Genomic DNA, 26,908 nt, shown 5'->3' on the forward strand with positions numbered 1-26,908 from the left:
AACTACACTTCAATTTAAAAAAATCCCATAGGGAGTTAAAATACACGCTCACGGACTCCTGGACCCTGCTTTGCAGAGCCCCAGTGCCTAAATCTGGGTTCAGGAATCAGTATATCTAAGAAGCCTCTCTGGGATGTGGGCTGTTTCCAGGTGCCCACTCATGTGAAGAGGCAAGTGTGATGCAGTGAAAGGGCCCTAGTGAGGAGTCTGGAGTCTTGGGTTCTAGTCTCAGCTGCAAACCTGTTGTTCGGACTCCGCGGCCCCAAACATCCATCAAAGACAGCAGTGCCCACCTCCGGATGGGCTGAGTGTGAGGAATTTATAACATGATGCTTGTAAAGTGTTTATCAGCAAAGGCCCTCAAGAAATGCAAGCTCTGGGGTGGAGCAGGTACAGTCAGAAAGAACATGACTCTGTCACCAACTGGTACATGAATTCTAGTGCTTTTTGGGTCTTGGTTTCCTCCTCTTTAAAAAGGTATCTGCAAAGGACAGAATGTTTATGTCCCCCCATAAATTTATATATTAAAATCCTTACCCCCAAGGTGATGATATTAGGAGGTGAGGCCTTTGGGAGGCGATTAGATCATTAGGGTGGAGCCTTCATGAATGGGATTAATGCCCTTATAAAGAGACAGCTCTCTGAACCAGGAAGTGAGCTCTCACTGGACACAGAATCTGCCACTACACTAAGACGTATCTATCATCACAACGTTGTGGCAGGCTCCATAAAGGCAATGCCGTGAGAATGGGAGGGGTTGAAGTTGTATCCATCCCTCCTGGGATGAAACTGGGGGATGTCAAGCCTATACCCAGCCTTGGTCTAGGGATGCCCCCAGACCTACCGCCCCAGCTGACTGAGCTACTCTGACCCACCGCCCTCTTCTGGCTGAGGCGGGGTTCAACAGATGGACCCTTCTCATACTTTCTTGGCTCTAGTCTCTTCCTCCAGTCAAGGAGGAGGGTAAGTGTCTCGCCCGACCACTTACCGATGACCCGTGGGGCACTAGAATTTATATCATTAACTGCCTCACAGGGCTGATTCTCTTGACAAGTGTAGTTGTGAGCCATGCTTAGGTGAAAGAAATGTGTCCTTTTGAAAATTTATCCAACAATTGGATCCAGGAGGCAGTAGACCTATTTACTGAGTTCAGTGTGTGGTGCTGATGCAAGTTATTTAATTTAATCCTCTTTAGAGTCCCTGTGCGTGAAGAATTGTCATCTACAATTCCCTGAGGTTGAAATTCAGTTTGTCGTGGATACTACAAAGCATGCAGGGCAAGGGCGAGGGAGACAGTAGTGGAAGCAGGGAGAGGGACGAGGGAAGTGCTCCTGACCCAGAGATAAAGCCACATATCCATCTCTCTGTTCACTGAACTCTTAGCACAGCTCTTGGCTCAATTCGCTGTATGAGTAAATGTCAGCGAAGATCACTGTATTATGTGTGCACTTGTCCTCCTTATCAAATACACCCACCTGGCAATGTTTGAATGTTTCCTTAGATGGTTTCTTGTTTTGTTTGTTTGTTTGTTTTAAGCGATATTAGGGTAAATCAGCTCACTTGAGAATAAAACCAGCACCTCGGGCATTGTTTGGGGTTGTAGGTGATGGCTGGTGTTGAATCAGCACCCACGGGGCGGCAGGAATGCAGACTATAGGGGCTCTTCTCTCTGTCCAAATAGTGTTTTCTGTAGATCCTACCTCCTGATCCTCCTGAGCAATCTCGTACACCCCTCCCTCCTCAAAAAATCAGATTTTGGCAGCTTAGAGTTGGAAGGAAACTCAGCTGGAAGGTCCATTTCTCAATTATCTTTAACCCTGGAAAACAAGTGAGATGATGAGTACAAAGTGAGTTTTGGTGAAAAGTCGAACGCCACACAACCTGAGATTTTAGTATTGCATAGGAGCAGCCTTGCCAATAGTAAAAATGGCAACTCGGCTCCTTCCTTCCCTTCGTGCTAACCTAATGGTTGCCAATAGTCAGCATGGCCGCCAGACCGTGAGTTCCCATTGGCGGCTGCCCTGAGGCCCGCCCCTCCCCGCCCCTCCCCGCCCCTCCCCGCCCCTCCGAGCGACGGCCGGGAATCGCGGAGACGGATATAGCGCTTCCGGCCCGGGCTGCGACTGCGCGAGTTATTGGCGCCAAGATGGCGATGGAGATGAGGCTTCCTGTTCCCCGCAAGCCTGTAAGCGAGAGCCTGGGCCGCGAGACTAAGAAACACCTGGTGGTGCCGGGGGACACGATCACCACGGACACAGGCTTCATGCGGTACGTGGGGACGTGGGGGACTCTGGGCCACAGGGGGCGGCTGCATTGCTCTCCGCACGTGGCTTGCTGGCCGAAACGTGGGCCTCTGACCTGTCGCATTTAAGTCCCCGCGGTACCCGAGGCATATCAGCTGAGCATCTCAGTCGCCTCGTTTTCGAGTCCTGGGACTTCTCACTCATTGCATTTTGTGTGTCCCCGTCTGCATTTGTCTCAGCTTCCCCAAACCTTCCTCTCCTGATCTCTACTGGCCGTGACTCTTGGGTCCTCTTCCTGAGGCCCAAATTCTGAGCCTTGATCGTTGGAGACTCTGAAAACCGGGGAGGGTTAGACTAGGAGCTGGGGCCTGTTAACAGTTTTCCGCTGAGTCGACTGTGGGCGTTTTGACTTGGCCCCCTTCTCCCTCAGCGTGATCTCCCTGCCAGGTGCATGGTTTGGGAACCAGTCATTGTTTGGGCTTAGGGCATACAAATATATTGTGTTACATGCACCCAAAAGAGAAAACGTTTTAGATAAGAGCCCATAGACAGGCCCCTGGAGCTAGACCTCCTGGCTGGCACCGTTCATAGGTCCCTTGCTCCTGATTTTTGCAGTTCTGCTATTTGGGCCCTGTGTCCTAAACTTCCTGACCCGCTTTGTCAGTGAGTGGATAGAGGCTATAAAACTTCAGATGTTGGCCTCCAATTATGAGCCCCTGCAACAGATAAGTGATGATGCTTACTCCAGCTAGGGTTGTAAAAGCATCAAGAGGGGGGAATGTGAAGGAAAAGCTGGGCTGGGCTAACAAGATAACTCACAAATCTATACTGATCTGAGTTCTGCTGGACTAACTCGTAAATCTAAGTTAATTAGTGTTGGTTTGCTGCTCTTTTTTTTTTGTTGTTGTTGTTAGCCAGCGGGATTTTCAAAGATATATATCTGGCTTTGCAATGTTGGTTTGCTGCCTCCCTGCCGCCACTTTGGTGATAATGATGCTGCTAAAGCTGCTCCATGGCTATTGGCCGAATACCCCAAGCTTGTACTTTACTCTATGAAACCTCATGAGCACATCTTAGAGGTGCTCAGAGCTTCGGAGCAGAAGCCCCTCTGAGCCCGCCGGCGTAATACATCTGAGTACTCCAACCCTCCGAGTGGGGCTTGTTTCTTTGCTGGCCTGTTGTTTCCGTACCTGAATTTGAGGGCAGTACCATATGTTGTAGTTAAGAGGGCAGCTCCTGAGTTGGACAGCAGGGGTTCCAGTCATGCCATCACAATATTATTGTCTGTATTACCTCTCCATGGTCAATTTCCTCATCTGTAAAATAGTGACAATAACATTAACTATTCGATAGGATTAAATGAGGTAATGATTAAGAAAAGAAGCAAAACTTAAACATTCTATCACCATCATAGATAAACACTAGTGGCATCTCAACTTTTGGGGGGGGGTACACATATACAGGTATATAGCATTTATACCATTGCCCTTTAACCTCTTAGTTTGGGACTACTGGATCCCAGGAAGTCATGATTCAGTCCTTTTTTCATGCATTTAACATCAATATGTGTGGTTGGGGTACAACAGTGAACAAAGTGGACATCCCTGTCCTGGTGGAGTTTATTCTAACTGGGAGAGACAGTTTATCTAATAAACACTAAAGCACAAGAAATAGGTAAGTTATTCAGAATGTTTGGTTATAAATGCCGTAGAAAAATTAAAAGTTGAGCCAGGTAAGTGGAGTGTCGTTGGGAATATGGTGGGGGTGGCAGCAGCAGGGTGGGGAACTATTATAAATGGATAGTTTAGAAAGGCCTGGTGGAGAAAGTGACATTTAAGTAGACTTGAGTAAGACGAGGGGGGTGTCCATGTAAGTCTGAAGGAGTGGTTTTAGGCAGAGAGAGCAACCAGCACAAAACCCTGGCTTTAAGGCAGGAGGAGCCTGTTAGGTTTGAGGAACACACTGTTCTTGAAGGGAAAGGGCACCTCAAGGGTTACCCTGGTATCCTTTGTATCTTCCTGTTGCAACAGGGGCCATGGGACCTACATGGGGGAAGAGAAACTCATTGCATCGGTGGCTGGCCCTGTGGAGAGAGTAAACAAGTTGATCTGTGTGAAAGCTTTGAAAACCAGGTGAGAACAAAAGGTGTGTATTCTCTTGTGGCATCCGCGTTGCACAACCAAGTCTTTTCTGCCATGGCTTACCACGCACCCCCATCCCTGCCTGCCCTATCATTCTGTAGGTCTGTGATTTGGGGAACATGACTGTAGGAAAGGTATAGATGACTGTAGGTGAGTGGGGGCTTCAGAGGTTTCCTTCCATTATCTGACCTCTCCAAATGTTGGTTCCCTCCTTTGCGAAATGAGAATTAGCATGACCTACATTGTACGATCTTTTTTTTTTCCTTAAAAGAGGCACTGGGGATTGAACCCAGGACCTCATGCATGCCAAGCACATGCTCTACCAATGAGCTATACCTCCAACCCCTGCCTTGTCAGATTTTCATTGGAATTCATTGAAACAGTGCATGTAAAGTACTTACACAAAGCCTGCTACCTTCAAGGGCTCAATAAAGGCTAGCCTCAGTATGGAAGCCAGTGGGGTTGGAACAGTGAGTGCGTGGAGGGGAATACTAGGAGCAGAGGCAGGCAGAGAGCGGAGGTGGGCAGTGAGCCCACCCTGTAGCTGCAATAGGCATGTTTGACTTCCACTTTGTGTAATCTAGGATGCCATTGGAGGAGGTAGAGCAGAAGAGGGACATGGTTTGACTTCTGTTTTCTTAAAATCACTCTGGCTGCGGGGGTGGGGTTAGAGAGGCAGATTCATGTACTGTTCATCATCTGGACTGGTGGTGGCTCGGACTAAGGTGGTAACAGTACAAGTGGGGAGTAGCGATTCATTCTGCATATGTTTTGTGCTCTGAGCGTTTTTGTCATGGAAGGGTGTTGGATTTTGTATTCTTTGGGATTTTCTATACATAGGACCATGTCTGTGAGAAGAGATAGTTTTATCTGTTCCTTTCCAACTTGGATGCCTTTTATTTTCTGCACACATTTTTTAAAGGTAGAGCCAGTAGGATCTGCTGCTGGACTTGTCTTGGTGCGCACCTGCGAGGGAGAGAGAGAGAGAGAGAGAGAGATCGTCCAAGGACTTTGAGGATGTTGGCTTGAGCAACTGGAGGGGTGGAGTTGCCATTTACTGAGATGGTGACAACTGGGAGAGGATCAGTTTGCTATGGGGGAGGAAAGGGGACTGCTAGAAAGCTTTGTTTTAGGTTTGCAGCATTTGAAAATTCCTGTTAGTTGTGTAGATGGAGGTGCTGGGTACCCAGCTGTTGACTAGTCTTGAATTCAGGGGAATGGTCTAGTCATCACTGGTATTGGAAGCCTTTAGGTTGGGTGAGCTCCAAGCCGAGTGTGGGCTGAAAAGAGAAGAGGTCCAAGGACTGAGCCTTCAGCAGGGAACACTTCATCATTAGAATGGGGATGAGGAACTAGCAAAGGGGCCTGAGACCAGCAGCCACTGGCTGGGGGAGACAGTGAGTAGACTGGTTTGGGTGGTGTCCTGTCTCAATTTCCTTTCTCCTCCTCTGGCTGATGCAGAAGCTGTCTGTGTTCCGGAGCCCACCAGAAAATATTCCATTTATCGTTTTCACGTAATTAACAAAACAGGGGTTTCAGGCTTAACGAACTACTTGCAACAAACGATTTAATAATAGTTAACGGAGACTTTATATGTTTAGGAATGTTAGAAGTTATCAGTTCCTGAAAATAAGTCCAAACAGCATAGTTATGGGAATTTAGTAAATGTGATGCTTAATCAAGGCCTTCATCCTGTTTAACTGAAATCTCAAATGGCACTTGGTCTTAAAATAAAATCTTTTCACTGATGGATGGGTGACCTTTTGTTTTATCTTTCAGATACAATGGTGAAGTGGGAGACATTGTAGTGGGGAGAATCACGGAGGTAAAGTCTGTCAGTGGTCTTTACAAAGCAGAAGCAAGCTGGTGATCTAATGAATGGGGTAGTTGTTCTGTGTATTTGCTGTGTTTGGCTCTTACGTGACCTCTGATGTAAACATTTGTCTTGTGACATTTGGTATTACTGGTCATTTACAGTGTCAGCTCTGGCCCCTGGAGTATGTGTCTAGGTGTGGGGTTTCTTTGTTCGTAGGTTCAACAGAAGAGGTGGAAGGTGGAGACCAACTCCAGGCTGGATTCAGTCTTGCTTCTCTCGTCCATGAACCTTCCCGGAGGAGAGCTGGTAAGGGTCTCCGGCTGGTACTGTATGGTTTGCTGGCGAGGGCTCTGGGGTCCTTTGCTGTACCGGAGAACTTGCTTTACACTGAACTTTGCCACTTTTACTCCTGTTTGTGTGCTGTGGTGTTTTCTGCCAGGATGTACACATAGGCTTTTCCCTTGGCCCAGGCCTCCCACCTTAGGCAGCAAGTGGAATGTCCGTAGGGAGTGATCCCAAAAGAGTCGAGAGAAGCTCTCAGATGCTTGGTGCTAATGATTTTCCTTTTCTGGATGTATCAGCTTTGCTCATTGAAGGTGTTCCTTGGAAAGTTGTGTTTAGATTAGCTTTTCATGAATTGAATGTTACTTGGCTTTTCCAGACAACCACAGTACCTAAGCTGCATCCTTTTGTAAATGCCATGGTTCAGCTTTATCTTGAGTCCAGCACGTAGTTACAGAGAGGCTCGTTGTGCCTGGCTCTCTGGAGAATGCCAAGATAAAGGAGGCATGACTGAGTTCCTGAAAGAGCTTACAGACTAGTGGGGGTGTGAGATAACGGATCCAAAGACCCTGCAGTCAGAGAACAAACAAGCATGTGATTGTGCAAAAGGAGTGATTAATTTCACTGAGAGATGCTTGTAGGAAAGATGGGTGTTAGAGTTGATCCTTGAAGAATGGACAGACTTAAAACGATGAGTTCAGGGAATCTGAGATAAAGGGAAATGTGTGAGCAAAGATACAGCCAAGCGGAGGTGGTCTGGTTCTGTGGGGCGTGGAGGGCTGCCACACAGCTAAGTGCGGGAAGGTGGGCCGGGCTGGATTGGGAAGGTGTCGAATATCAGGTAAGGAGTCTGAATTTTACTCAGAGGAAGAAGAAGGGGAGCTGTGGGAAGGTCAATAAGATGGAAAGTAGTGGTTATGGCTTTGTTTTCCTTGAGTATTACACATTAACTGCTCTAGTGTTTAACAGTGTGGCTGGCTCAGATCTTGGGAGGAAGTAAAAGAGAAAGAAGAGTTAGAGATCTTCTGTTAGGATCTGACTTCAGTGACGTGGCCATCTCTGTATTTCAGAGGAGAAGATCTGCAGAAGATGAGCTGGCGATGAGAGGTTTCTTGCAGGAAGGGGACCTTATCAGTGTATCCTGCACCTCGCATTCAAGCATCTTTGTTCTCTATGGAGCTGGGAAATGGGGCCTAAATTACAGGTCTCATACAGCAGAGACATGAAATCCTGGCAGGGATCTGAGTCCTTGACCAAGTGTCGAGGGCTCTGCTGCAGCCTCTCTCCGTCTCCTTAACCCAGGCTGACCTCCAGCTCTTGTTCAGAGCTGCTGCTGCTCAGTCATGGCTCTGGGACTTGTAACTTATGGTGGCCATGCCACCATAAGCTAACTCAGATTTTCTTAGTGATGTTAACTTTTACCCCAGGGAATAGAAATGGTAGTGTTCATGTCAGGATATTCATGACAGCTGCGGGGGAGAGGTCAGGTCACAGCAGTGTGGGTCTGTCTGTCCATGACTGCAAGTGGGACCACTGGACAGAGAGGAGAGGATGGAGGGGGGAGCCAGGGACGCAGGTGACATGAAAGTGTTTGTTCCTTCATCCCCGCGGCCAGGCTGAGGTCCAGGCAGTGTTCTCTGATGGAGCCGTCTCTCTGCACACGAGGAGTCTCAAATATGGAAAAGTAAGTTGGGCTCTGGCTGTTCCCATTTGCTGACTGAGATTTCAAGTCCACTTCCAAATCCCCAGCGCTCTGGGATTCTGACCTAGGGAACTCCAGAAGTTAAGCGTTAACAGGCTGTCATCCCACAGACTGACTCACAGTCATGGTGGGTGGCGTTGTAAAGGACGACAACTCTTACCCTTTTTCTCCTGAGGAGACCGTTCTAGCAGAAGAGCCCGTGTGACCGGGGCCCGTGTGGGCCTGCTGTCCCTGCTGTCTCCCAAGGGGCGCGGCAGCTTTGCGTTGTATCTGTGCTGAGAGGCAGCACTCGGAACAGAGGGAGGTCGTGGACTGGTGGAACAGGATGGCCTCGCCCTTAGACAAATGTCCAGTTGATAAAATGGACATTATTGTTAGGGAAGGTGGGTTTGTCACTTGAGCCTCTAAATGAAATTTCACTGCTTTTCTATAAGGTGACATTGTTGAGGCTGTTTATTTTTTTAATGACAGCATATCTTCCAAAAGAAATTATAATTTATTAGTCTCTCTCGGCTTTATCTGGGTGAACTTTTTCATTTTCTGAGTGGGACAGAAACCTCTCTCCTTAATGGAGTGGCTCCAGCCAACCACGTTCTTGCAGCAGGAGATGGAACAGCTGCGCTGCGCTGACCTTCCCGGGCCTGGGTCGTGTCGCAGACGCTCCCTCAGCGGGATGTGGGCCTTGAGCTGACCTGCCAGGGCCCGGGCGGATTTGCACCCAGCCCTAGGCCAGTCCCCTTGTCCAAGCGCACACGCCTCACTGGCAAGATAGGTGGTTGGGGTCAAGGTGGAACAGGACAGTGCCCCTTGGCCCACAAGGGGATCGAGCCTGCGTCCCCATTGACTCCGGCTTCTCTAACAGCCATTGCACCAGCCCTGGGTTAGAATGTGATGATGATTGCAAAGGGAAATAAATGGTAGAGGAGGATTGAAAGTCACCTTCTGTTGGGATATGTAAACAACTTAATGTATCCGGAAGCATTCTCTGTTACTATTTACTATGTATGTGCACATAGGAGCAATTATTAACAGGAAGGGCCCTGATTCCAGTGTAACTAGGACACATAGTCTATAATCCACTTTTCATTCACTTCACTGATGATCCTGCAATGACTTAATTTACAATGTATTTTTTTAGCTAGGTCAGGGTGTTTTGGTTCAGGTTTCCCCCTCCCTGGTGAAACGGCAGAAGACTCACTTCCATGACTTGCCATGTGGCGCCTCAGTGATTTTGGGCAACAACGGCTTCATCTGGATCTACCCAACACGTGAGCACAAAGAGGAGGATGCAGGGGGCTTCATCGCAAACCTGGAGGTGAGTAAATGGCATTGGCTGCTGCTGGGACGGAGCGGCACGTGGTCTGTGCTGTGCTTCTGTGGCAGGTGGAGCTCACTGTGTAATTACTGCATTGCTGTAGTTCGAGTTGGTTTGAATTTCCATTGAGGCGTGTTCAAAACAGTGTTTTGCCCTGTCTTGTTCTGAGGAGGTGAAATCAGCGACTGGTTTGATCTTTGTTGGCAGAGGCAGCAAAGTTGCAGGGTGACAGTCGAAGAGCCACTGAAGAAGCCATCCTTTTTAATCTCCCTGGGAGTTAGCTTTTTGATTAGTTATTTTTTATTTTTATTTTTTAATTTTGTTGTGGGGAGGATTAGGTTTGTTTGTTTGCTTGATGAAGGTACTGGGAATTGAACCCAGGACCTAGTGCATGCTAGGCACACGCTCTACCACTGAGCTATACCCTCCCTGCTTTTGCCTAAGTTATAAATGATTTCTGTGATTGGCTGTAACTATTGGCTTAATTTGGCTCTAATTATATTTCCCTCCCCTGTCATCCCCTGGTAGCCTGTCTCCCTTGCTGATCGAGAGGTGATCTCCCGGCTTCGGAACTGCATCGTCTCGCTGGTCACTCAGAGGATGCTGCTGTATGACACCAGCATCCTGTACTGCTATGAAGCCTCCCTTCCACATCAGGTACTCCCCCCAGGGCTCCCCTTTTCCTCACTGATCTGTGAGCGGGCCTCACGTGTCCTCTGACCCCGTCTCCTTGGTGATAACAGGCACATCTCCCAGGTACCTTGCCCATGTCCACTGGTGTGAACTGATCTGGTGGACAGCCTCACCGAGTACCTGATAGAGGTTTCCCCAAGGAATCAGTAATACGCTCAATGTCTGACGGCAGTCTAAGGATTTGGGGTGGGGGTGGGGTGCAGCATGGGGCTAGTTTATGACAGCAACCCTCTGAACTTCATCTTGTCCATCCCAGATTTTAGCTGTCTTTCTGGTGAATGCCAGAGTAATATCTTTGGCTGTATTATCAGCTATAGCCCAGAGAATCTTGCTGACTTATTAAGCTGGTTCTAGAAGATCATATCTTGTAATTCTTAGCCTCAGATAAATGAGAGGAAAACAGAAAGTTACGTTAACCATGCTTGGCTTCCACATTTGGATTGGCTTGGTCTGCTTATGGTTGAACAAATACCCTTTCCCTTTCTTTTTCAGATCAAAGACATCTTAAAGCCAGAAGTACTGGAGGAAATTGTGATGGAAACACGCCAGAGGCTTTTAGAACAGGAGGGATAAGGAGAGGCATTTAAGGTGCAGGACTGTGTGTACCTGACTGAAGCAGTCCTTGAAGGTGAAGGGTCTGACGTGTGGTCTCCATGTGTGGCTCAGTGAGGGCCTGGGAAACTCATCACTTGACCTCCATCAGGCCGCCTCCACCCCGAAGACCTGCTTTCTCCTGTTTTAAGGCAAAGCCTGGGGGAAGGTGAACAGTGCTGCTGGCCCCTTGGGTCACCCACAGAGTCTCAGTACTAGGGGCAGTCTCAGGCCTTTAAAAGCACGCAGTGTTCCAGCCGAGTGGACTCCTATCCTGCAGTGATACGGAGAATCTTTTGTCTTTTACCCACTATCAATTCACAAGGCACAGTGCCCCGTGAAACTGCCCCTGTGAAAAACATGGCCTCCCTAACCCGCAGATTGCTATTTTGGCCCCCATTCCCACCTCCCCTACATCGCAAGCACAGCATTGAAGAGTATGGTTGGTAAAGTTAACCCCAAGTCAAATGGAAGAATAAAGTAACACCAAGCAGCTGTTTGTTGCTTGGGATCTTATTTCCCATTGCACGTTCCTCCCAGTGAGAGATGCGAGTATATCCACGCCAGCCTGCCTCAATCTGTCCTGCCTTTGAGGAGGATTTGTAAGAAGTTGGAATTATCAATAACAAAATGAAAGAGAAGTGTTTTCCTCCTATAACTGAAGCAGTAATGCATGAACTTTTGAATAATTCAAGGTTAAAAGGTAAAAACAAGATATTGAAGTTTTCACTGAAAAAGGGCTAGAATTCCTGTGCATTGTTTTCCCGATGACTGTCTAAAAATGGTGTCCTGATTGAGGTTTTGGGAAGCATTTTTTAAAAGTCACTGTATGAGGGTGCTATTTGCTGAAGTATTTTTTTTATATTTATAAATGTGGCATTAACCTCACTATTTCTGTTCTTGTATTGTGTGTAATACTTGGGAGCTGAGTACAGCTGAAGGAAGGCTTGGGAGATAGAAATTCAAATGACAGAAGCCCTAACTACTTGGGTCACTTAGTAAAATTTAAACCTAGGACAGTTTCAGTAGTAACGCTGAGCGCTGCATCTGACAGTTTTGGAATACAGCTCGGGTCTTTTTCATTAAATTGTAGGTCTTTATAACATTACTCCGACAAATTTTATCTTTTTTTTTTCTCTTCCTCTCCCAAGTGTATCACCTGTTTTGAAGAGTCTGCAGACAAGTGAATACTGTGTAGGCTGTGTTGCAACTTCAGATTTGCTCACTTGTCATTTCTGAGAACACATTCCAGGTCCTGTTCCCCTGGAAAGAAGGGAATGGGGAAGGAGGGGAGCCTGCATCCCTGGTTTGGGGTGGTTTGGGCCAGGGCCGGGTGTGGGTTCGTTGAAAGCGTCTCCTCACTTGGTCTCCCAAGCTGCCAGCCTATGCCATTCGTTTGGTGTATCCTGTATGGTGGTTACCTACTAAATGGAAATACATGAAGGCTTGAAAGCACTTTTTGGTGATTATCCACTTTCTGTGGCCCACTAGAGGGTGCCCTTGTAAAAGTGTAATTCCAGTAGGTGCTTAAAAAAAAGGAAATAAGCTGAAATTTTTACACTGGTTCTGAATCCCTGTAGCAACTTGTGGGTTGCTTTGCTTTATAAAAGTGAGGACAAAATTAGACTGAGTTGAATCACTTTTGATAGAACATAAGCTTAAAGAGATTTATTCAAATTGGCAACGTTTATTTACTTCTGACTGTCAGGCATTTGCTGGGCTCTGACTCTAGTTTTAAGTCCTCAAGAGTATCATTCTACAGTGTTATACCGTGCATCTCTGGAAAAAATATATTACAGTCTGGGCTTGGGGTTCACCTAAAACTAGAAAATGGTAGAAAGTAAGAAGTGGAGATGAGGGATAAACCTTTAAATCAACGCAGTTGGCCTCTACCCTGACTTAGGAAGCACAGTCTCAGTCTTTGTGGGAAACAAGATCCCATTTGATCCCCATGATAACCTTGTAAAGCGATATGACCTCCATTTATAAATGAAAGCCATTCAGAGAATTTAAGTGACTTCATTGGGCTCATTAGCAACTATGAATCAGGAATAGGTTTAAGCTCCAGAGAGGTATCATAAAGCAGCCCTTTAGAGAATGGGTTGGACTGATTGTGAAAGGATAGGGGGTCCAGAAATTTTATTTCCAGCATTGAGACCAATACTTTGGATTTTTACTCATTTTGCTTATTGCCTGTCCTCCCATGTCGGCTCTTGGAGGACAAGGATGAGCCTCCTCCCTTCCTCAATTGTATCCCAGTACCTAGCACAGTGCTTGGCACGCCGGGGGGGGGGGGGGTGTCTCAGTAATGCTTGTGAATGAGTTATTAGTTCAAGAAGTGTGGGTTAATAAGAGTTCTGATTTGACTGCTCAATGTTAAGCTAAACTAGAGAGTGAAGAATGAAGGTGTGTAAGAAATGATTAAAACATGAATAGTAATAAAAAGCAAAATCTTCACAGAGAAGAATTAGGCTGGTAGTCAGGATAAGGTAATGGGTGAGTAAAGGGAACGAGGGTGTTGAGTGATCTACAAGCTAGGACCACGTTTGTCAGAGTATTTTGTGGTAGGGTGAAGCTAGACCAATTAACATCTGCATATAAATTCCAGCTCTAAATTTGGGCACATATTTTATATGCTTCACATTCATTACCTCCAAGTGACTATTTTTTCCTTGAAGCCAATAGCTATAAAATCAGTACCATTTCCCAATCCAGTAGAAGTATTTCTAAAATACACAACCCAATAACTGAACTACAATACCTATAATGCAACTGTAGTGTCCTAGTATCAGTAGCAACTTCTGAAAAATCAGTTGTTTAACATTAGGTCAACAGTTTTTTGACACTGAATTGCACAATGGAACAATCAAGGGCTTTGGAGCAAGATCAGTCTGGGCTCAGTGACTTTATCACATAGTAGGCAAGTGACCTTGAGTAAGTCATGTCTCAATCGGTTTCCCCATCGGTATATGGGGAATAATACATGCCTTACTGGGTTAGAGTGAGGATTAAATGAGAATACAATCTATGAAAAGCATAGCAGAGCATGGTATATAGACTAGGTGTTGTGATGAGTGGATTTCCCTTAGAAATGGTATATCCAGGTCCGGCAGGTGCACTGCTCTGGGGAGACACCGAGCGTGAAGAACAGTGGACCACTGTACATTTTAGTTGCATAAGATGGGTCATGGCAGGTGTGGATTTGGTGTGTCTGGGTCATTGCGTAGCTCTGTAGGCCTGTTAAACTCCAATCTGGGCGTTATCTCGGCTAACATAGAGGTTTTCAAGTGACTACCTGTACACCTATGAAATTAGATTGTTTAATCTCTCTTGTTTTGTTTTTCCAGGTTTATCCAGAGAAAGTTGACATACATCACTGTATGAGTTTAGGTTTAATCTTGACGGTTCCTTCTTGCCCAAACATCTATGATTGTGCCTGGCTTAGTCTCGGAAAGGTTCTTAACAAATGCTGTTTCTTTTCTGAGTGAGCCTCCTGATACTTAAAGAAACTTCGTTAGCAATATGTCGGATGCTTACCACTCGTTTATTTTTCGCTAATTCTAGCCTTTGTGCTTCTTGGAGAAAAGGTGGAAATTGTGTGTGTGTGTACGTGGGGATGAAGGCAGCAAATACCTCGGTTTCCAGGAGCGAACCAGATTTTCTCTCCTAAAGAGGCTCAAGGAAGCAATCCAACTCCGGTTCTAGGAGAATCCAATCCGCAGTTTTCCCCTTGCTGTGGTTCCTCGCCGGTCTTACTACCGGCTCAGGGGAGACATTGGCCAGTCCTACGCGAGGCCGGCTAGAGTCCACCGGCTCGCAGGAGGGCGGGACCGACGCTCAGGAGCCGGGAGCAGAGGGCACGAAGTCTCTGGTGAGCGCCGACGGGGGCGGGCTCCGCCAGACCACAACTCCCGGCACGCCCCGCGGGCTACGCCGAGAGTGACTGGCTGGGAGCCAGAGCCCTACTGTCCTTACGGGCCAATGGAGTGCAGGAGAGAGAGCTGACCCGGATTCTCGGGGACCAATGGAAGTACAGGGGAGGCGGGTGCTTCGTTACCACTCACCTTGCGCTGGGAAAAACCACATTTAACAGATCGTGCGGAGCCGGGCTCTTGCGCGCAGGGAGACTAGAGCCAAAGAGCGCCGCGGAGGACCGGAAAGCGGTGCCAGGAGAGTCCGCGTCCCCGCGAGGCGCGCACCGGACGTCACTGGGGGCGGGCCCAGGGGCGGGGCCTGGCCTCGTTGTGGAGAGGCTCGTAGTCCATCATGGCGGCCGCGGGGGTCGGTGACTGTCCCTGAGCAGCGCTGGAGCCGGAGCCGGTCCCCGGGTCCTGCGGCTGAGGAGCCCTTCCGTTGTCCACGGCCCCTGCCTTCGGGGGGAGGTCGGGTTCCGCGGCGGAGCTCGGGGGATGTGACTGCCTGACGGCGGCGGTCGTAGCAACGTCCGGGGCCGGGGGAGGGGGTGTCTCGGGCAGAGACCCCCAGGCTCGGGGCAGCTGAGGCGGCCGGGCCTCTTCCCCGCTCCGCCCGTCTCCCGCCTTCGGGGCCGCGAGAGTCCTTCGTCCCTTACAGCCCCGCCCCGGCTCTGGGACCCTGGGGGTGGTCTCTTTCCCCAGACCTGGGACACCCCGTTTCCTGAGGCTTGGAGGAGCGTCGCCCCCGGAGTAAGCCGCCCGTGCCCCATCCCCGGAGCCTTCCTCTTACCCCCAAGTCGCCCCTTTCTCCGACTCCGGGCCCCAAGTTTGGCCTCGGAGCCCCCCACTCAAATCCCCTCCCTGCTGTCAAGTGGCCTCCCCTTCCCCCCAGGTTGCTCCCGTGAGCCTCTAATGCCCTGACTTCTTCCAATGTCACCTACGGCCCCCTTAGTCTCAGCCCAGCCAAAAACTTTAATGCAAAGGAAAAGCCTGGACTGGTTTCACAGGCCCTTTAAAAAGCGGACTTAAAAGTTGCTGGCGATGCATTCTTTCTCGTCAGAGTCGAGGGCAAGCTCTCGCTGAAGTCGGGGTGACCCGTGTCCTTTTCCGGAGAACAGGGTAGAGAAGCAGGAGCGGCAGCTAGTGCAGCAGGAAATTTGTCGGAAGATGAAGAAGACACCGAGATAGGGGGTGGGTGACTTCCACAGGAAAAGTTCTGGAGAAGCATCGAAAGACGATCAGCATTTCCTTGATACGGGAATCAAGATGACTTTAGCCTTACTGACCCTTTTACAGAATCCCCTGTGAATAGTTCTGTTTAGGTTTTTCTCCTTGAAAGGGAAGAAACTGTTATTCAGCCAGTATAAGACACTTAAAATCAAGAAACGTTTGGGTAGCATTGCAAGTACATTACTTCAAATTGACAAACTGCGAAAATAATCGGAACTCCTGTTTACATATGTCAACTTAAAAACTTCGCTTCCTGTCCTTATGGAAGACGTCGTTTTTTGTGATTGACCTCAATTACTGACTTGTGGAGATGCGGTGAATGTGAAATCCCACATATATACCGTTTTCCTTCTAAGCTCACTGACCATTCTGAAAGATCTTGAACCCTCTTCTAGAAAGGGGTGCCTATTTTACTTTATGGGGCAGCAGCCTGGAAAAGTTCTTGGGGACCAAAGAAGGCCAAGTTTGCCTGCCCTGCACTTTATCAAAGGAGCAGGGAAGAAGGAATCATCGAGGCATGGGGGTCCACACTGCAATGTTTTTGTGGAACATGGTGAGTGCTTTTCAAGCTTTCTGGTCCTGTTTTCAGCTTCGGAATGCTTAAGGAACTTTTGAACCACAGCACTTGGGTTGGTTCCTTCCAGTTCTGCTTAAAACTTCTGTTAAAGTTATCTCTTAGTTTCTGGTGGCACTTACTTTGTATAAGAAAAAGTTACTTGGTGACACTGTATGGCTTTATTCAAAAATCTCTTTGAGTTGATTATTTTTTGCCTGATGTGCTTTCTAACTCGCTGTTGACCTTGGACAAGCCATTTCACTCTTCCAGTTTCCTGAGGAGGTTGTACTTAAGTAGTTTCTCAGGATCCATAGTCCATGATTCTGCTCTAAGCTAAGGCATGGGCTCTTCCCCTGAGGTGCATAGATATTTTACTGCTTTATCTACAGAGAGCTTTTATCATATCCTTAAAAGGGTTTGTGCTCCCCAAGAGGTTAAAAACCACAGGTCCTCCTCAACACTAATATCTTTGACCTTTCCAATCATAAGTAAAACTTGACTCACTTTGGAGCTACATGCAAACAGTCTAGGCGGCAGCAGCGTTCCTTGTGAATTGAGGATGCCTGGCTTCCAGTTATTTCACTTGACATGAGGAGTAATCCTTTCCCCATGGATGGAGATTTTCCTCCTCCTCTCTCTGTTTCAGATGACATTTGGGGCAAGAAAGGTTGTCCAGTAGTTCTGCGTGAAGTTTTAAAGCTAAGGGTTGGCCTAGACTAATGTCTGTGATGGGCCAGCCATGCACCAATTAATTAGGGTCCTAATTGTGCTGTTGCAGCTGGACAGTTTTCAGACTGTCTACTTTATATTAAAATATTAATTGAGTCCACCCATCCTGTAAGCAAATGTAAGATGTAGGCAGGTAACATATACTTTGAAATTCAATCACAAGCACCCTTAACAATGGGTGACTACAATAAACCAAGTTCTTTATTCAGTGAAGTTGCATTTGACGGTTGAGATTTGATTTTCTTACAGAACAGTATTCACCTCATCTAAATAATGTGGGTACTTGGATTTTACTTTTCCTTGAAACACTAGTTATATCTTAGCATTGGCTTTAGACAGGCAAATATAGTAAGGTGTTATGGTGCTTCCCAAATTAAGGGTTTCTAAAGTGAATTATTTATGTTGTTAACTAGTGATGCTCATGCAACTTTAGATATTGAAATCTGGTACAGACTTTTTGGAGAGCTTTGGCCAAACTTAATCAGAATTTAAAATGTACATAGCAGTGACCCAGTGATTTCACTTCTATGAAATTATTCTGGTATAGAACAATATAGTGCCTTAGATGTCCCTTATACCCCTTTGAGGAGTCCAGAAGTTGAAACTGTTTTCATATTCACACAATACTAAGATGTTATTTGCACTCTTTGCACTAATGGTGCAAAAGTAATACAGCCTCCTTATCATGAATCAGGGTTGTGGCAACTAACCATAATAGCCATGTATTCTTCATGCCATGCACTCATAATACACACAGACACAAAATTTTAATTTTCACTTAAGAATTTTCCTGATGAAGCAGCAAAATTATTAATTTTATTAACTTTTAACACTTGTATATGTATCTTTTAAATCTGCTGTGGATGAACTGGAAAGTCCTGCTGTCTGCTGAGGTATAATGGTTTCTAGGAAGAGCACTTGGGCAGTTGGAGTTGCAAGCTGAACTGCCGCTTTTTTCAGGAACTACCATTGTAACTCGAAACTACCACTGACAAACTATGGTTATTCAGACTAAAAAAAATGTATGAAGGAGTCTTTAAAGGAAAACAGCTAGTAGTATCTGTTGCCAGTGATAAAATTTTAGCTTTCAAATGAAAATTGGATTTTGGAAAACTCGTATCTGCTACTATGAAGTAGAAATTGGTGGTAATATTTACAAATGTGCTGTTTTGATATCTCATAATGGACTGTTATTTGGAAGATCTACGTAATTCAGTGAACCAATATTTTCTAAATGATCAATACATGATGTTATAAAATGACACACAGGTAAAAGATCAAATCAACGTATGACATGGACCAATAGATTTCAATGTAACAGAATACAAAAATTCATTGGTATAGTATTAGATTCTACATCAAAACTAACCTTTAAGAAACTACCACTTATTGACTTTGGTGTAGCTTCAAAGAAGAATATCTACAATTATCTAAAAACAGGGAAAATATGTTATTTTCTAGTAAAAATAAAAATGTTTATTTTAGGTGAATAAATGAATAACTTACATTTTTCAGTTTAAATTTATAATATGGTAAATATCGATGAGATAACCAATATAAACAAAAGCACTTTGGGGTCCTAAATAATTTTCAAAAATGTAAAGAGATCATGAGAGAAAAAAATTTTAGAACTGCTGCTATAAGAAGTCTATCAAGAAGTCGTATCAGAATGTTTATTACTAGCATACTGTAGAAGACCAACACTAAAAGATGTTCATGTAGTGTTAAGTGGAAAAAAGCAGTTTGAAGATCAGTCTGTGTGGTATGGCCCCATTCTTTATAAAACAAAAATTAACTATATGTACACGCACAGAAAAGAGTGTGGAAGAATTTAGTTTGAAATAGTTGTTATCTCTAGGGAACTGGAATTTAGGCGGAATGGCAGAAAACTTTTACTTTTTACTTTGCGTTTGTGATAATTGCAGATTTTTTACATAAATTTGTGTTATTTTGTAATACTAAGAAATATGAGGATTATTAACCAAATCGATGGCAGCGCAACCAAATAGTCACTTCTTTCTGACACCTTTTAATCAGAGAAATTGCCTAGGTCATGTTTTACTGAAGACAAAACAATTCCTTGTACTTTGGGTATTCTTTTTTTAGGGGAACAAGGTGTTTGTGTTACAAATTGTTCTTGGTCTTTCATAGGCTGATCTTTCTAGAGTTGGTTAACATCCATATAGGCTGGATTAAAAAGCTTGCAGTCATAACATACAGTGTTGGATCAGACATGAATCTGGAAGCCAAGAATCCTGTTGTGTTGTGGTGGTGGTGGATCTGGAAGGAGTGGGCTGATGGCAACTGTTTGCTAGGATCATTCAGGTTCAGAAGGGCTAGTTATACGTACAGGGGGAGAAAAGGAAACCATGATGTTATTTTGGGGACCGTATGTTCCTTCCAAGTTTCAGCGGCTTAACTAGGAAAATTCACTTCTAGGAGAGTTGGTAAAAACAGGATTGAAACAATTCACTAGTAAACTTCTGTACCTTAGTGTGACCTTCGTTCTTCAGCAAATATTAATTGAGCTCCTGCTATGTACCAGGTAGTGTTTTAGTCATTGGTGATACATTAGTGAACAAAAACATAGCCCTGCCCTCCTAAAACTTACATTCTAGTAGGTGGAGACAGACCATAAATAAGCAAGTAAAATATAGAATGTTAGTTGATGGCAGGTGCTGAGGAGAATAACATAGAAAAGGGTGCTCATTTTAGTTAGGGTGACCAGAGAGGCCCTTCTGAGAATGTGGCCTTTGAATAAAGACCTGAAGGAGGGAGGTGAGGGAGCAAACCATGGAAATAAAGGCTTTCAGGCAGAGGGAATCCGGGCTCAAAGGGCCCTAGGCAGAACTTGCTTAGCCTGTTCTAGGAGAAGCCCAGAGTAGCTGGAGCAGCGAGAGCAGCAGAGACAGAGTTGTAGGAGATGAAGAGGAGGGTAGGGGAGTCGGCTAGAGAAGAATGTGGCCTTGTTGAATTTTGACTATTACTCATGTGGTCTTGGGTGAATTTTGAGAGAGGAGTAACAGGACCTGATTTATGCTCTAATAAAATCTCTCCAGCTGCTATGTTCTCAAGGAGAGCAAAGGAGGAAGTAGGGATTCCACTTAGGGATTGGTGGCACTAATCTCTATGAGAACGTTGATGGCTTGGCCCAGGGTGGTGGCAGTGGTGAAGGGTCAGATTCTGTGACTGTCTGAAGGCACAGCTGACTAGATTTGCCCTTATATAGATACAAGATGTGGAATGGGAGAGAAGTCAGGGGTTTATGGACTGAATAACTGGAAAAATAGAGTTGCCTTTTGCTGAAATGTAACCTAGAGGAGGGAGTTGGGAGAACTGGGTGGGGAGGATGAAGATCTGGAGCTTCTTTTTGAGCGTGCTGCATTTTAGATGCCTAATAGGCATCCAGGCAGAAATATCTAATACACAGTTGAGCCTGCCAGTTTGAATTCAGGGAAGCGGTCCAGGCTGGAGAGAGAACCTGGGAATCAGCAGGTTATAGACAGGCGTTTAAAGCTATGAGAATGGATGACATCCCCAAGGGAGAAATCTCCATGTATATTCAGTAGTTTATGAAATTAAGACTTTACATTTTTATATAGAATTCATTTGAGTCATTTTTTGGTGGAGGGGGGCTGACATTCAAATTTTGCATAGGAATGATTTTAAGTCATGCTGAAGTTTTAAATTGTTTCTCTGTCAGTTTTCCCCCCTAAATCAGAAAGTTGCAGAGTTTTAAAAAATTGCACACAATTTTTGCTATTTTTCTTGGTCGTGGATGTTTTTAATATAAAATCATTTCAATTTTTAAAGTTTTATAATGCTTTTCCAGTTAATGCGTAAAAAATTGAAGCTTTTTTTTTTATGAATTCTGGATTTTTCAAAGTTTTAGTTAGTACATCTATATCCTTCAGGGTATTACTTATTTAATTTGTTTATATCAGATGTTTTACTATGAGTTTAACTGAAAAATGAGTTTAAGAAATTGTTTACTCTTGGTTTAAAACTACTTCACGGTTTTCAAATAAAACTATTCGTCGTAACAGAATAGGAACGTGATAGAGCAACACTGCAGTTTCCATCGCTGTTCAATTATGCTACGCATCCATACACATCAGGAAGCGGGAGAAGTTACAGCTATTGAATCTGATGGGTATTAAAATTCAATCAAATCCTTCAATCTCCTAAAAAGAGGCTGTTTAGAAAGATTATATTCATGTACTTATGTTAGGGATTGGGTTGTGATACATGAACTGTGAAGAATTGTGTGTATTGTTTTTTAAGCCAGCCTGTTATTTTCCGTAGTCTGATACATTTTGTATGGCTTTCTCATTTTTCATGAAACCTTATTGCCCATTTTAGGAAATAAACTTATAATATAGAAGAAAACAGAAACTTCAGTTATGAGATAAGTAACAGAGAATGATAAAAGATGGTTTAACCAAAAAAGTTTTTACCTTATTTAAATGAGGCATCCTATCAAAGAAAAGATAGAAATTAGAGAAAACGAGAAATCATTTTGTATTCATTAAGGACTTCTCCCATGTTTCAGATCTCTGTGATAAGGTATGCTGTGAAGTGTGTTGCAAATAGATGCGTTTTATAAGAGGGAGGAAAAGGGATGAGCTAACATGATTGAGTTAGGAATTATACCCATAGGAGTATGTCAGGCATATTATCTGGGTCTACAGGATAAAAAGATTAAAGTTGCTACTTTTAGAAGATGAGCTTCAGTAAAAGGAAGTGCTCCCTTAAGGCCTTCTTTGTGCATATTCTGCAGTTCCCTGACTCCTTGCCTTTTTGGTTGTTGTGCCCCTGACATCACTCTTCTGTGTGTTCAAAACCTTCCTGCCTTTCAAAACTTTGCTCGAGTCCCACCTCCTTCTTGAACACAGATTTTGAGGTGTGTTGTTTTTGAAGTGTTTAATTCCCAAATACTTGGGAGAGTCTAGATATCTTACTGATTTCTAACTTAATTCTGTGTCGTCAGAGAACATCCTCTGTAAGATTGTAGTCTTTTGACATTTACTGAAATTAATTTTATGGCCCTGCCTGTGACCCATCCTACTGAATGTTCCATTTGTACTTGAAAAGAATATGTGTTCTGCAGTTGTAATTTTCTATAAATGTGAAATTAGATCAAGTTGGGTGACAGTGTTATTTAAAATCTTCTACATTCTTATTTTTGTACACTTAAGTTATCTATACTTTTGCTGAGTTTATGTTTGGTCACTTTTGTTACTTAGAGGAAGGTGTTAAAAATCAACAGCTATGATGATAGATTTGGGTTTTTTTTTTTCCTTTTAATTCTGTCTTCTTTTCCCTAAGCATTTATTAGAAAATAAGAAAGATGGAATAGGGGTGGGGTGCAGGGGGAACTAAGCAATACTAAAGAAGCTAGAAAAATAAAGTAACCCCACAGTACACGGAAGAGAGTGGTAAAAATAAAAACAAATTAAGAAGTGGAAATGATCAGAAAAGCCAAAAGCTGCCTTTGAAAGAAATTTGTAGAACAGTCAAACTTCTAGCAAGATTGACAAAGAAAAAAGACACAAATGAGCAATATTTAGAATGAAACTATAACTACAAATATTCTGTCAGTTTTTGTTTCATATATTTTGAAGCTCCGTCAGGTCACCAAAACTTTTTTTTTTCTTTCCGTTTTTCAAATGGGATACATTCTATTGATCTACAAGTTCACTAACTCTTTTGCAGTTTCCCATCTTCAGTTCCTTAAAATTTTCACTTCAGATTTTGTTGTTTTCAATTCTGAAATTTCCATTTGGTTCTTTTCTATAGTTTGCATTTTTCTACTGAGATTCACCACCTTTTCACTCATTAGGTCCATCTTTTCCTCCAAATCCTTGAAGATATTTATAGTAAATACCTTGTCCTTTAAGTGTCTGAGTCATCTTGGGGTCTGTTTTTAATGATTGCTTTTTCCCTACATTATGAGGCACATTTTTCTGTTTCTTTGCATGTTTAATAATTTTTTATTATATATCAGACATGTGAATGTTAAATTGTAGGGATTTCGATCTTAAAGAGGTTTTCATTTTGTTCTGACAGGCAGTTAAGTTACTGATATATTCTTTTGACCCTGTCAGGCTTGGTTTTACGCTTTGTTAGAGTGAGTCTGTTTTGAATTTCTCCTTAGTCCGAGGCATAGCCCTTACTCTAGATGGCTTTCTTTAATGCTTGGCCTTTGTGGGATCTCAACTAAATGAGAGAGGTGCTCAGCAAGGTCTCTCTGCTCTGAACTGGTGGCTCGAATGTTTCCAGGTGCTGTGAAATCTTTGTATCTTTGTTCACTTCTCACCCTTGCAGCCACTCCTGTCTGTTAAGCTGTACAGAGTCTCACCTTGCGCATGTGCTGCCCAGCTCTCAGCCATGGACCCGCAGGCACCTCCCATTTTTTCATGCTTTCCACCCCTCTGAAGCCCCTTCCTCTCAGTTATCCCATCCTACAAATTCTGGCTGCCTCGGCAACCTAGGATCACCTTCTTGGCTTCCTCAGTTCAAGGGGACTGCTGCTGTCAGTTTGGGTACCATCTCCCTGCACTGTGGTTGGGAAAGTGCCCCAGGCAGGAAACTGGAGCTCACCTTGTTTTTTCTCAAGAATCACAGCCGTGCCTTGCCTCCTCTCTTATGCCTGAAAACAGTTGTCTCATTTATTTTGTTCAGTTATACGTTTCCTTAGGGCAAAAGGATGTCTAATACTGTTTAGTGCATTATGGCCAGAAGCAAAAGTTCAGTTCTGCGTATTTTTGACCCAAACAATATATGGTTTTTCTATGCTTTGGTGGCGTCTTTTACTCGACATTATTTTTGTCAGATTCATCCACATTGCTGCAGGTATTAGTGGTTTGTTCATTTTCATTGTTATTTAGTATTCTGTTCTGTAAATATGTAATAATTTATTTTACACATGCTATTATTGATGGCCACTCGGGTTATTTTCAGTTTTGGCTACTTTTAAATAATGCATCCATGAACATTCTTGTGTGTATCTATAAACTCAGAAGTAGAATTGCTTGATCACAGGGTATAGGCAAGTTCAACTTCTTTAGATACTGCCAAAGAGCTTTCCAAAGTCGTATCAGTTTAGCTCCCGTTAGCAGTTTAGGAGACTTCCAGTTTCTTTACATTCTTGCCAAACCTTGATATTGTCAGTGTTTTAAATGTTAGCATTTCAAGTGGCTATGCAGTGGTATCTCATTGTGGTTTTAATTCAAACTTCCTTGGTGACTCATGAAATGAGGTACCTTTTCATGTTTATTGGCTATTTGCATATTATACATATATACACTTTTTTTTGCTGTATTTTCCATGTTGTACAATGTTATCTTTGTAATTTATTTTATACATAATAGTTACAAACTTATGCATAAAATAAGACACATATGTTTCTTGTTGATTTGTAGCAGTTATGTATATATTCTCAATACAGGTCCTTTGTTGAATATATTTATTACAAATATCTTCTCTCACTTTGTGGCTTGCCTTTTTTTGCTATCTTAATGGTATCCTTAATGAACCAAATTTCTTAATTTTAATGTAGCTCAGTTTAACGATCTTTATCTTTATGATAAGTGCTTTTTATGCCTATGTAAGAAATCTTTGTCTGTGTACCCAGGTCATGAAAAAGTTTTACTACTCTTCATATTTAGATCTATAATTCACTCAGAATTGATTTTTCTGTGTAGGGATGATGGTTTATTTGTTTATGTTTCCATATTCACCTAGTTCTTTAATTGAAAAGAACATGTGCTGCTGCATGAATCAGGCACCCATATATGTGTAGGTCTCTCTGAGAATGTTTTACCTATCTGTTCTATTTGTCTCTCCTTGCAGCAGTGTTGTGTTAACTCAATACTGTAGCTTTAAAATAAGTCTTAATACTCAGTAGAGTAAGACCTCTAGTTTTGTTCTTCAAGATTGTCTTGGCTATTCTTGCTCCCTTGCATTTCCAGGTACATTTTAGAATCAGTTTAATCAATTTCCATATCCAAACAAAAACACCTGTCAGGATGTTCTACTAGGATTGTGCTAGGTTACTTTCATCCTAGGAATAAGTGATGACTTATACTGAGGAATTTGTATGCGTCGAAGCAAGCCATTTCAAGAGACCTTTTTTTCCTTGTTACTGATAAAGGCTAAATAATTCCTATAAATTGTTGCAGTTTTCAAAATGTCTACTTCTTCAGATTCACCCTTCTGTGATTTTCTTTTAAATTCTGTCTTTCTTTGACATTTAGTATTTGGTTCCTTGATGGTGGAGACCATGTTCATACATCTTCATGGGTCAAGCACTATATTTTGTATAGGCTAGATACTCAGTAAATATGGAATTGAATCTAATTAACTGATTTTCTCAATGCCTTCTCTGTATCATAAACTGTGTCAGTCTGGGGTAAGACAGCAGACTACCCCAAAACAAGGGGACAAGATAACTGGCCAACAAAAGGCCTTTGTGTCCAGTTTGCAATCCCAAGGACCACCATTGGCCATCTGCTTGGGAAAATGGTTATCACTTTTGAATCAACAGTGTGGGGTAGGTCCAGCCAGTGGACTGAGGGAGGGGTCACTTGTTCAATTTGATCATGGTTTTAAGTGGTGGGGAGACCCTTGTTGGTACCAGCAGTACCTTTCACCTAGGTTGTCATCTTTTTTATGCCAAGGGCTGCTTGTGGCTACTAACTGAATCTGGAGATGCAGTATAGTACAGGCATATAGTGCTGTGTTTATAGTTATATCTAAACTAATTGGAACCTTCACTTAAATAGACTTCATTTTTGGCATTTCCACTTTTATGAGGAAGAAAAAAAGGCAGCCAATCCAGTATTAAGAGTTTAGTCAAAACAGACAACTCCCAAATTTGCCCTGGTATTGAATAGATTCAGCATAAACTTCTGTACTTTCTTCTTTTGCAATTTCATTTAGCAAGTCATGGTTTTATTGGTGATTCTGTAGCATCCTGAATCGCAAAGAGTGTCTCTTATGGATGTGTAAAGATCTAAATATTTTTAAAGCACTTTTATATACTTTGGCGGGGGGTGATCTGTGGTATAGATAGGATAGATGTTTCCTGTTTTCCAGTAGAGGAAGCTGAGGTTCAGGGTGTTAAAATAGTGTTTTTAGGGTTACATTGCTGATTCATTATAGAACTGGGGTTGAAATCAAGTGTTTCTTGATACTTGAGTATTTTTTCTGTCAGAAACATTACTTTGCAAGATGGACTAATGCTTTTTGTAAATCTTTACAACGTTGACATTAGGGGGGGTTTAGATTTAGAATTCATCTAATCAAGAAGTTTATTTTTCACTGTTTTGTAGAATATGTTTTTGATACTCTTGTTATATTCTTACCCTTTGGTAATTGGGTATTTAGGGATGGTTGTGTGTAACAAACATACCTTATTTATGCTTTCATAATTTGTAATTTATGCTTTCATGACTAAATTTTAATAATTCATTAATTTAGAAACCTATAAATTTTCCTACAAGCTTTGTGGCAATTTTAAAATTTATTTATTTATTTGTTTAATTTTGGGGAGGGGAGGTAATTAGGTTTATTTATTTATGTATTTTTAGAGGAGGTACTGGGGATTGAACCCTGGACCTTGTGCATGCTAAGCATGTACTCTACCGCTGAGCTATACCCTCCCCCTAAAATTTATTTTTAAATTAAATTTTA

The 26,908-nt window shown here is 43.5% G+C and overlaps 3 protein-coding genes and 1 non-coding gene across 6 annotated transcripts in view; 3 read left to right on the forward strand and 1 right to left on the reverse strand.

Moving 5' to 3' along the window:
- The first annotated feature begins 2,110 nt into the window (after positions 1-2,110).
- On the forward strand, positions 2,111-11,671 carry EXOSC2 (exosome component 2). Its single transcript, XM_010955874.3, has 9 exons — positions 2,111-2,268; positions 4,274-4,375; positions 6,164-6,209; positions 6,417-6,506; positions 7,553-7,618; positions 8,098-8,166; positions 9,323-9,499; positions 10,028-10,156; positions 10,685-11,671. The coding sequence occupies exons 1-9, from the start codon at positions 2,147-2,149 to the stop codon at positions 10,763-10,765; spliced, it is 882 nt and encodes a 293-aa protein (XP_010954176.1). The 5' UTR covers positions 2,111-2,146; the 3' UTR covers positions 10,766-11,671.
- TRNAA-AGC (transfer RNA alanine (anticodon AGC)) lies at positions 9,856-9,927 on the reverse strand. The gene has a single exon. It is a non-coding gene; the product is annotated as a tRNA-Ala (tRNA).
- Positions 11,672-15,627: 3,956 nt separating the features above from the next.
- On the forward strand, positions 15,628-15,726 carry LOC141577506 (uncharacterized). The gene has a single exon (XM_074362412.1). The coding sequence runs from the start codon at positions 15,628-15,630 to the stop codon at positions 15,724-15,726; it is 99 nt and encodes a 32-aa protein (XP_074218513.1).
- Positions 15,727-16,342: 616 nt separating this feature from the next.
- ABL1 (ABL proto-oncogene 1, non-receptor tyrosine kinase) overlaps positions 16,343-26,908 on the forward strand; it is a 123,031-nt gene continuing 112,465 nt past the window's right edge. For all 3 annotated transcript variants that reach the window (XM_045517311.2, XM_010955876.3, XM_045517312.2), the window contains exon 1: positions 16,343-16,480. In XM_045517311.2, the coding sequence (XP_045373267.1) occupies positions 16,345-16,480 (136 nt within the window). In that variant the 5' untranslated portion in view covers positions 16,343-16,344. The remainder of the gene's footprint in view (positions 16,481-26,908) is intronic.

The sequence above is a fragment of the Camelus bactrianus genome, chromosome 4, assembly GCF_048773025.1.
Source record: "Camelus bactrianus isolate YW-2024 breed Bactrian camel chromosome 4, ASM4877302v1, whole genome shotgun sequence".
Taxonomy (NCBI): domain Eukaryota; kingdom Metazoa; phylum Chordata; class Mammalia; order Artiodactyla; family Camelidae; genus Camelus; species Camelus bactrianus.

Excerpts from the sequence above, each read along its gene's own strand:
- LOC141577506 (XM_074362412.1), top strand. The coding sequence starts at position 15,628 with ATGTCACCTACGGCCCCCTTAGTCTCAGCCCAGCCAAAAACTTTAATG.
- EXOSC2 (XM_010955874.3), top strand. The coding sequence starts at position 2,147 with ATGGCGATGGAGATGAGGCTTCCTGTTCCCCGCAAGCCTGTAAGCGAG. Across the intron at positions 2,269-4,273 it reads ACGGACACAGGCTTCATGCG|GGGCCATGGGACCTACATGG; the intron begins GTACGTGGGGAC and ends CTGTTGCAACAG. Across the intron at positions 6,507-7,552 it reads ACCTTCCCGGAGGAGAGCTG|AGGAGAAGATCTGCAGAAGA; the intron begins GTAAGGGTCTCC and ends TCTGTATTTCAG.